Source organism: Cyprinodon tularosa, unplaced genomic scaffold (genome assembly GCF_016077235.1).
Source record: "Cyprinodon tularosa strain WSP-4 unplaced genomic scaffold, ASM1607723v1 ctg567, whole genome shotgun sequence".
Lineage (NCBI taxonomy): Eukaryota > Metazoa > Chordata > Actinopteri > Cyprinodontiformes > Cyprinodontidae > Cyprinodon > Cyprinodon tularosa.
The window spans coordinates 314,534-325,386 of NW_024039304.1; the positions used below are offsets into that span (position 1 = coordinate 314,534).

Below are 10,853 nucleotides of genomic sequence, written 5' to 3' on the forward strand. Positions count from 1 at the left end.
TTGATCTCACACCGGAGAAATTTACCTCTGCATTAACCCATCCCCTTGGAGAGCAGTAGGCTGCCATTGTGCAGCGCACAGGGAGCAGTGTTGGGTTTAGGGTCTTACTCAGGGACCCAGAGTGGCAGTCTCTGGGAGTTGAACTCAGAACCACCGGGACCTAAGTGCTGTTTTTCGCGTATCTGTATCTTCAAAGTAAAAAAAAAAACCAGCTTCTTTAATTCTCTCTGTGTTCATATAGTGCCAATGTATATATTTTTTTTCATTTTCAAACAAATATTGTCAAAAAAAATTTTGCGAGATGAAATGAAATCAGACTTTCACAGAGAGAAGCACCAAATTGCACATGTAAAACCAGTTTCATTTCTTTGTCTAATAACCACAGGTAAACCTGAGCTCCCTCGCCAGCCTGGATCTTCTGCTTTTTATGAGTCAGAGTCGCTTCCACCAGCTCAGACACCAGATGGCCCCAACACAACTGAATCGGAAACCCCTGACAGCAGCGATGGTAACCCTAGCAACTTCTTTCAGACTCTAGATTGGGAAGGTACATTTTCTTTATTATATTCTCTTTAAAATTATCTAAAGTTGTAGCCAATGTTAATATTATGTCTTATTTTTGTTTTAAAGAAGAACTTTAAGCTTTTCATGTCTTTGTCTAAATGATTACACATTTCAAATGTTATATAACCAAACCTTTTCCTTGAATTCAATGTACTTTGACACTTAAAGCTTATTACATTTGCTATGATTTTCCCCTTGTAAAAATAGATGCTCAGAGTCCTCGGGATGCTACAGACAGCATAGGAGGAGGATCCCTGAATGATCAGGAAGATTTTAGTGATCAATCAGAGGGAGAGTCTTACTCTGCTCCCAGTGGGGAAGCTTTATCCCTCGACCACAGTGAACAACTGTTAGATGCTGATTTTCAGGTGGGTCAAATATAATAATTATGTCCTTATGCTGAAGTAGACTATTTTGACTATTTTATCTTATTTTTCCCACCAGACACCCTCCCCTGCACCCCAGGAATCTACTCGTAGCGACACAGCTGACCTCCTTGGCTTGAATTCGGACCCTCAACCTCCTGACATGTCTTCAGTCTCCTCTGGTGCCTCTAATCAAGGGGGGCAGGCAGGATTGAAAGCTGCCTCCAGCAACAGTGATCTTCTCAACGACTTGTTTGCACCCCCTGCTGGTCAGACCAGAGTAGTGCAGGAAGACCTGTTCTTCAGTGAGGCCACCAGTGGAGCCACACCTGATTCAAAACGTGAGGACTGGGAGTTACACATGCTCTCAAAGCGTTTACGTATGATATAAATGTTATGTGATTCTTAATGTACTGTAGCCATGGGCGACCTGTTTGACCCATTCGGGATGGGACCCGGCTCCGGTGTTGGTTCCAGCATCGGCTCTTCACGCCAGGCTTCAGGGGCCGACCTGTTTGGAGACTTGTTGGGCTCTGATAGTTCAGCAACCAGCGGATTCAGCTCAGCTAATAGTACCACCACGCCTGCATCAAACACCAGCCTTTTTAACCTTAGTAAGTCTCCTATCAGCTGTCTACCCCCTTTTCTTTGTTTGGTCCCATGTTGTCGCATTGCATAGTCAATCCATTAATTATCCATAAATTGGTGCAAAACTGTGAAACAGAAGGATTTGTATTTGTTCATAAGTTAAGCAATGTTTTGTTTTCTTTTTATCACATAAGATCGCACTGGGATAAACTGGTGTTTGTGAAGTGTACATGTCAAAATGTGAAATCTGTTCTACTTAGATGCAGACTCAAATAAATAGGCAACTGCATCTTGCTAAGTTGCTGAACCGGAGTCACTTTGTCTTCACAGACAGGATAGCAAAAGATGTCCCTAAGATGACGTCCTCGGCCAGCCAGCCGGACCTGCTGAGTGGGTGGGACAGCTGGGCTGCTCGTACCACAGCCGGCCTCAGTAACACCACCAACAAACCCAGTTTTACAAACACAGGTGGGTCAGAAACCTCCCATTAATTAATTTGTATTTTTTCCAACATGTCATCTTTGACCTGCTGTATTTTCTTTGCTTTTGCAGCCACTGGTACGTCGTCCATGTCGAAGGCCAAGTCTCAGACATTCGATCCTTTTGCAGACCTTGGAACCCTGAGCTCCAACTTACCAGGTATATTTCCTCCTACTACCTTGCAGCATGCTGATTTATAAGAACTGACCTTATCATTTAAAAAATATCCACTTGAACTGTTTAAATTAATAGAGAAAATGTATTTTTTTTTCTTGTAGGCTCTTCAAGCTGTAACTTTTCAGGGGCTTCTTTTAGCACAAAGACTCCATCTTCCACCACCCCTTCCTCCGCGAAGCCTCAAACCCAGGCCTGGAAGTCTGGACGTCCTGCATCTGCTCAGACCAAACCTTGGATGTCTGGACCTGGATCAACCCCTAAAGGAGCTTCAGCATCTCAGCCTGCAGCCACTCAGCCCTCTAAACCCAACTACAACCTTAATTTCTCTAGTGTCATCGGTGGGAGGGAGGAGAGGGGAGTCCGCGGGCCTGGATTTGGTAAGATGATCTTAATGTAGAGAACGGATTTGAGTATTTTTATTTCAAACATACTTTGTTTAAGTTGATTTTAGATCTAAACTTTGTCATTGTTTTACCCTAGGCCCCAAACCAAAGGTGAAAGAGGATGATTTTGAGGAACTCCTGTCCACTCAGGGTTTTGCATCCAAGCCTGATAAAAGGGGACCAAGGACCATCGCTGAAATGAGGAAGCAGGAGATTGCAAAGGACATGGATCCCCTTAAATTGCAGGTACCTCAGACATGACCCACAAAAACCCACATGGTGTTAATTTTTATGAAAAATGAAAAGCATACAGCTCACATCAAAAGCTTACAGTATCTTGCAAGAGCCAAATCTTAAACATGTTCATGGATGTGGAGGGATTAGTAATGAATCTTTACTTTCCCTCATTTTTGTTGATGGTAAATCTCTACCAGCTTCACACATCTACAGAAATGAGTCTTTGCCCCAAGATTCTCAGCTCAGCCAGATAACAGTAACATAACAGGATTTTTTTATTTTTATGTTCACTAAAGCTTTAAAAAAAAAAGAAAACTGGCTTTGCCAGAGCAGCAAAATTTACACTTGGATGCACTTTTAATAATTTGGCGACTTCTGGTGTTCATTGGTTTCATGAAATGTTAAAGGAGAAGTTCGGTTTTTAACACTTTTAGCCCATTTTCTGTAGTGTCCAGGATGAAATCGAATGATCGACACCAAAATTTTGACAATTGGTCCTGTCTCTGCTTTTTGGCTCATTTAGAATCCACCCCTGGCTGCTTTAGAATGGCTTCCACAGAGCATGTCCGATAATGTCCTTAAAACAACCTTAAACGTTCTTTTTTTTAAATATGCTACTCACCGGGTCGTCAGCGCTGTTCAATGATGTTCCAAAAAAAGTTTCGTAAAGAAAAAACGTTCCTGTAGTGTTTTATTTAGCATTTTGTAAATCCCATTGAGTTCTGTAGGAATAGTCAATATTCCGCTGCCACCGGAAACGGAAATGGGGCCTGTTTAAACAGTTGTAGTCTTTTCGCTTCACTCTGTGTACTCCGACGTCGAGAATCAAGAATCCACCTTTCGTATTCCATTTTCAGAGTTTTTTAAAGTGTTTAACAGAGACGTTAGCACCTCGACGTCGGAGTACACAGAGTGAAGCGAAAAGACTACAACTGTGTAAACAGGCCCCATTTCCGTTTCCGGTGGCAGGGGAATATTGACTATTCCAACAGAACTCAATGGGATTTACAAAATGCTAAATAAAACACTACAGGAACGTTTTTTCTTCACGTAACTTTTTTTGGAACATCATTGAACAGCGCTGACGACCCGGTGAGTAGCATATTTAAAAAAAAGAACGTTTAAGGTTGTTTTAAGTACATTATCGGACATGCTCTATGGAAGCCATTCTAAAGCAGCCAGGGGTGGATTCTAAATGAGCCAAAAAGCAGAGACAGGACCAATTGTCAAAATTTTGGTGTTGATCATTCGATTTCATCCTGGACACTACAGAAAATGGGCTAAAAGTGTTAAAAACCGAACTTCTCCTTTAAATCCAGAGGAGTATGAGGACATTTAGACCACACTGACCGTACACATTCTACATTTTGTTTCCTCATTACTACTTAGCTTCTTGAGTGGATCGAGGGGAAGGAGCGGAACATAAGAGCACTGCTTTCAACTCTGCATACAGTTCTGTGGGAGGGGGAAACTCGCTGGAAGCCTGTGGGCATGGCTGACCTTGTGACACCTGACCAGGTGAAGAAATACTACAGAAAGGCTGCGTTGGTCGTCCATCCAGATAAGGTACAGCTTCACAATCCTGCATGTCTTAGAGTCCAGTGCTGAGATTATCAGTTGTTAATATTGTGTTTGACCATGCAGGCTACAGGTCAGCCTTACGAACAGTACGCTAAGATGATCTTCATGGAGCTGAACGACGCCTGGTCAGAGTTTGAAAACCAAGGATCCAAAGCTCTCTTCTAAAACCCTGGCCTTGACCACTACCAAACCAGACCGGACCGCACTGGACTGGATTTGGCCCAACCAAACAAGTGTTTGAGCGGGCCAGAATAGACAGGGCAGAGCCCACATTGGGCCATTAAGGCCACTGAGCCTCTGAGAGGTGTCCTCTCTACAACTTCCTTCTTTACTCGCTGGTGTTTCCCCAGCTTTAGAAAAGACCTCACCTCTCACTGTAATGAAAAAATATTCCGACTCTTGTTCTTGCAGAGAGTTTAATAAACATTGCAGGGGGGGTTTTAAGCTCCGCCTACCTGTGTGACTGCCTGAGTGGTGCTGCAAACATTCGGATGGAGGAGTAGATAAAAATTAGGCTAAAAGCCTTATAAAAAATTGATTTGAGGGATTAACACTTGAGGGGGGGAAAAAAAGTTTGGTTTATATCTGTCAGAAAAAAAAGTGCTTTGCACATTTGCAGCCAGTCTTATAATTCACTGGCAAATGAAAGCGATCATGTCTGGTAACTGTTTAGCTTTGCAGCCGAAGTGAAAGTTTACAGTTTAGACTTGTTGCCTCAGATAATGGAAAATATGCCAAACACAGACATTGATTGAGAAAACTGAAAAAGATTAAATAAAACTTTAAATATTTCCTTTTTTTTATTATTTTTTCCTTGCTGCTGTTTTGGGTGAATTTTCTCAAGCTGCAAAGTCAGACAATTGACCTGCTGAACACTACCCGTGCTGCTTTACACCTAATAGAGAGAATATTAAAACATGTGCTGCATTCAAACATGTTTTGGGAGTTTCTGCACATAAATTCAGTCAGACAGTCTGATTTATTTGAAGTGCTCTTTGAATTCTACCTTTTCAGTGTACACTGTGTAGCATAATGCATGCCCTTCTGAACCAAACCTCTCAGCAACAAGAACAACAGGCGGGTGAGTGTGATTCCAAACCAGTGACGCCTGAATGAGCTGTTTTTTTTTTTTTTTTTTATTGAAGTGCTTTTTTGTTGTAGCAAGAAAAGGAAAGATGGTGCCAGTATGATTGTACTCAGTGACAGATTTTAAGCTTCTCTATCATCATCCTCCATGTTGTTTTGATCCAGGCTTTTTTATCCTTTAAGCTCCACCCACCTTTAGCACAAAGTTAGTAAAGGATTAAGAGTTAAAAGTGTTGATCTGTTTTGCTTTGATGAGGGGGGTCTTACTCTGTATTGAACTGTTGGAATATAACTTCTGTGTAAATTTTTGAATATCATCCATCAACCGGCTTTGTAAAGATTCCAGTTTGGGGGATTATTTTGTTATCAAACCTCAAGCTGGACTGTGTGATTTTTGTCTGTATGGTAACAAATAATGCAGCTTTATTGGCCTTCTGGCTCTGTTGCTGATTATCATTCGTTTGTTATATCTTTCCAACTCTGCTTCCATTTACATTTTACCTCATGGACCAATCAGATATATTTTTTTTCTTATTTATTATAGCATTTTATGAAAGCAGTCAGGTGAGGTGAAAGTCACTTTTCTTATTGGAAGGTTTGGGGCACAAATGGGACTTTTGTTAATTGATCACAGTGAGCCGCCACTATTTTCATTCCAAAGCATCACATGTTGATATGAATGTGCTTTTATAAATGTATATTCTGTCGCTTCTCTGGGTGTTCAGTCCTTTTATGTCACAAATTGCATTTTTGTTTTTTTTTGTTTTTGCTCCCTTTCAGTTAACAGGTGACAATGTTGCTTCCGTTTTAGTTTTGAATGTTCTGTAAAAAATCTTAAATAAAATCCATACAGAAGGATTCAGCAAACCTAAATAAAACTGAAGCTAGATTTTTTTTTTGCAGTCTGACAATATAAAGTATAAGAATGGCAAACAAAAAAAAGACACTTGACAGTGTTTACTTTACCAAATTACATCATGCTAATATGAATGTAAATTTATAAATGTAAAAAGTCATTAAAAAATCTTTTGATCTGGGATATTTCTGTGTTTTTATTTCAGTCATAAAGATGCTTTAAAATTAACATCCCAAAAGTTTAAGATGAAATCAGTAAATAACCATGATGTAAAGTTGAAACCAGACGTTTTCTATACTGCATAAAAAGAAATACCCTCTATTTCATGCATATATTTGTTGGAACAGATGAACATAGAACTTTCAGGCATTTGGAAATTGCACCTGAGGATGAACCAGACTTGTGCAAGTCAATAAATCTGATATCTTGTCTGATTTTATTGGACCTTCTGTATTATATTTAAGGTTTCTGTAAAACATCTAAATGTTATCATTAAACCTATTGGATTCTTCCTATTTATGTAAACCTGAATATAAAGAAAGTAAAATGGTCAAACTTTAATCTTTCTCCTTATAATAACTGGAAGAGGTTTTGTAACTAATGACCTAACTAATGAAAAATTGTCTTTTTATATTGTCTATGTCTATTTCCAGTATCGGCTGTAAGCTGCATTTCTTAGCAATGCATTATTTTTGGTCTCCAGTTGTAAAAGTAACCATCATCTATCGGCGTCATTATTTAAAATAGTAAAATATTTTGGGTTTGCATCATTTTTATTTTATTTTAAATAAGATTATTTCCATTTTTTTTATACAGCTTGGGGATAAACAGAGGAGCAATATTTCCCATGTTTGTATCAGCCATGTTGTGGTGACCCCTGTTTGAAGCAATTATTTTATTTCAGGAGTATGGAGCTAGCAGCAACTCATGGCGAAACCAAATACTATTTCACAAGTAGTTATACTACAGTTAGTTTATCAGCATTACATTTTCAACACAGGTAATTCATCAGGATACTAACTGAGAAAGATCTACTCATAAAGACTTCCATATAACTAAACAACTGCTGTAACTGGTTTTTATGTACACGTAATGAAGACAAGTTTTCTGGAGTTCATACTGAGCATCTAAAATGGGGAAGACAGTGGCTTAAAACATGATGTGGTTGTATTAGACAGCTTAGGTATGTAGATTTTACATCATCTTGATGAACTAGGATCCTATTCACATACAACCATCGCCTGGTTAAGTTGGCTGAAATCAAGAAACAGGCCAGATTTCCCGCAGGCTCCCAGAAACTCAAACATGGATTAGAAAAACCTCAGCTTGATTGACCAGTCTTTTTTTTCGAGTGCAATTTTTAATTGATTAAGTCAAACTGTAGCGTTGGCATGAATTCACTCAGTATCGGCATAATGGTTTTGCATTAGATTTAGGAATTTTATAATATGGGGGAGTTTTTCTTTGGGGGCTTAAGTCCCAAAGGAGGATATATTTTTTATGCCATAATCTACCTATTGTTGTATAATAGAGCATAATAGAGAATTAGAGCATTTCTGAAGGCAGGGCTACAGCTTTGCATGTGTCTACCTAAAAAGATATGTTTGGTAAGTATATTTTTCTTTTCTAAACTATATTACACACTGTAAACTAATACTATTTAAAGTTGCACCTATAAGGACACTTAAAACCATTTAAACTTTCAAATTTTTCTAAAAATCACACACTCCAATCAAAATCAGTGTATCTCTGCAACCAAAAGGTCTATTTTAATAAATTTGGTAAAACAGCAAAGATAAGAATATATTTAAAACTCGTTTTTGGCTCAGACACGAGTTTTAATTAGTTTAATCTGTTGGTTTTGTTTTACTGTTGTTGTTTCTCTGCAATGCTTTGGTTCAGAGGAAAGTGAAGCACAGTCCCTGTTTTCATTTGGTATGTATTTTGTGCTGGTTTGATGTGGGGTTGTGGCTGTGGAGACAGAAATGTTATTCATAGGTCGCTTATGTTGCTTTTACGTTTTACTTCTTATTTAATTTGGATATAACCTTAGTTGCAGAAAAAAAGAAAAAGGTTTTTACTGGCTTGTAGCCTGGATTATGCAATTTAATTTGATAAAACCCATTCCTACATTCTCTGTCCTTTAATCATCCTTTGTTACAGTTTTAGTTAAGTAACTATGACGAGGTACCTTAAAAGTTACCTCTCGGGTTCAAAGAGAGTTGCTAGCATTGCTGAAGGTCTATTCTAGCCTGAAGTATGTCTGGATAGTTTGCTTAACACTTTAACGTCCTTGTCCAACTCCAGCCTGCATTTTCCTATGAAAATGATCAACCGTTTGGTTGACCAGGCTGTTAAAAGGGTTAATCTTCTTGTGCATATGTGAAATCTGAATGTGCATTCTGGCTTTTTCTCATAGTCCAAAAACATAACCTTTAGGCTAATTGATGCCTCCCGGTGGAAGTTAGGAAGTAGTGTGTGGGTATAATTATTTGTCCAGTATTTTATTGCTTTATTAATGAGCTCCCTGTTCAGGCTAACCTATATCCTGCCTTTTAACAAATGACAGCTGGAAATGTGCATCATCCATGTGCAGAGACAGATGGAAGGACAAATTAATAATCTAGTGCTGGGGTCACCAACATGATGCCCACGGGCACCGAGGGGCCCTCAAGGAGCTCATAGGGTGCCTTCAGTGTCTTCTTGAAAACAGGACAAATCACCAATGGGCTAAGATCCAAACTTTATATGATTTTGCTGCTCTTCTTGTTTAATTATTGAAAGAGCATTTCATTATAGTAAGCATGTATAGCAGGGGTCTTCAACGTTTTCCAGGCCAAGGACAAAACTGAGGGCGAGATTGAGTGGGGGACCCCCTAATAATATATATTGTATGAAATTGTGTTATATCAAACTGGTCCTACACTCAAAGAAATGATTCACAGGCTTAGTAAATATCATAGTAATAAATAGCTATACTAACTTCATAAAATCTCTGAAAATCACTTAAGTGATTATTTGAGTTGTACATACCAAAATTAATGTCTAAAAATTCAACTGTTATTTTTGTGTCCATTTTACAACTATGATTTAGGTTTATTTCACAAAATGAAATTAGTATTTGCTTAACAAATAATTTTTTTTTAGATATTTTTATTATTTTTGGTAAATTTCAAACAAAATATTTGGGAATGGATTAATTCTACTGATTAGTTTCAAGAGCTACAAGTATTACTCATTCTAACTTATTATTTTACCTTAATCATCTACTTAAAGGAATAGTACACCCAAAACATGATTAGCCTTCATTTTCTACTCACCCCCATGCTGAACAACACTCTGGAGTACTTTTTTGATATCTCAAATGCATCTGGAGATCTGGGAGGCTTCTTGCTGTCTGCTGACATTCAAATAATGGAGGTCTATGGTGACCGAGACAGAAAGGTCCATGAAAGTCCACAAAAAACGTGTCAATATTCCTCCATACTGCTCGTCCAATGTATTCCAAGTGTCCTGAGTGGGTAGCATCCAGAATTTACTCGAAACGAAGTCCTTTAGAATGTTTTTAGAGCATAAACAGTAGTGTATAGGATTTCCTGAAAGCGCGCACTAGCGCGCTCACGACGCTACGGAAGCCGGCAGATCAAACCAGATGAAAGTGCGCATTCAGCGTCTGCTCTTCCAATAATGCAAGCGTATAAGAAGAAATGTGCTGTTTACCTGTGCAAAGAAAGAAACAACGAAAGAAAAATATCTGAGGACTTCAGTGATGAGGAAGAGCATGAGTTCTTTGCCGAGCTGAATGCGCTGGTTTGGTCTGCCGGCTTCCGTAGCGTCGTGTGCGCGCTTTCAGGAAATCCTATACACTACTGTTTATGCTCTAAAAACATTCTAAATGACTTCGTTTCGAGTAAATTCTGGATGCTACCCACTCAGGACACTTGGAATACGTTGGACGAGCAGTATGGAGGAATATTGACACGTTTTTTGTGGACTTTTATGGACCTTTCTGTCTCGGTCACCATAGACCTCCATTATTTGAATGTCAGCAGACAGCAAGAAGCCTCCCAGATCTCCAGATGCATTTGAGATATCAAAAAAGTACTCCAGAGTGTTGTTCAGCATGGGGGTGAGTAGAAAATGAAGGCTAATCATGTTTTGGGTGTACTATTCCTTTAAGAAGTTGAGTAATTTACGCGCTAAATTGATGCTAATCGTGCAGCCTCATGGGAAATCTGTGGCAGCCTGCAGGTGAAAGGAGAAACGCCGACGCAATCAGCACCTGGGAGATTACTGTGGTAAGTATCCAGCTAGTAAGAGTGAATTAAATATTAAAGGAATAGTACACCCAAAACATGATTAGCCTTCATTTTCTACTCACCCCCATGCTGAACAACACTCTGGAGTACTTTTTTGATATTTCAAATGCATCTGGAGATCTGGGAGGCTTCTTGTTGTCTGCTGACATTCAAATAATGGAGGTCTATGGCGCCCGAGGCAGAAAGGTCCATAAAAGTCCACAAAAAACGTGTCAAT

General features: G+C 39.1%; 1 protein-coding gene across 2 annotated transcripts in view; it reads left to right on the top strand.

Moving 5' to 3' along the window:
• gak (cyclin G associated kinase) overlaps positions 1-4,605 on the top strand; it is a 33,326-nt gene extending 28,721 nt beyond the window's left edge. For both annotated transcript variants that reach the window (XM_038305834.1, XM_038305835.1), the window contains 10 exons: positions 386-547; positions 772-932; positions 1,009-1,270; positions 1,349-1,543; positions 1,848-1,985; positions 2,070-2,156; positions 2,276-2,551; positions 2,655-2,803; positions 4,184-4,360; positions 4,439-4,605. In XM_038305834.1, coding sequence (XP_038161762.1) covers positions 386-547; positions 772-932; positions 1,009-1,270; positions 1,349-1,543; positions 1,848-1,985; positions 2,070-2,156; positions 2,276-2,551; positions 2,655-2,803; positions 4,184-4,360; positions 4,439-4,540 — 1,709 coding nt within the window. In that variant the 3' untranslated portion in view covers positions 4,541-4,605. The remainder of the gene's footprint in view (positions 1-385; positions 548-771; positions 933-1,008; positions 1,271-1,348; positions 1,544-1,847; positions 1,986-2,069; positions 2,157-2,275; positions 2,552-2,654; positions 2,804-4,183; positions 4,361-4,438) is intronic.
• The last annotated feature ends 6,248 nt before the right edge of the window (positions 4,606-10,853 follow it).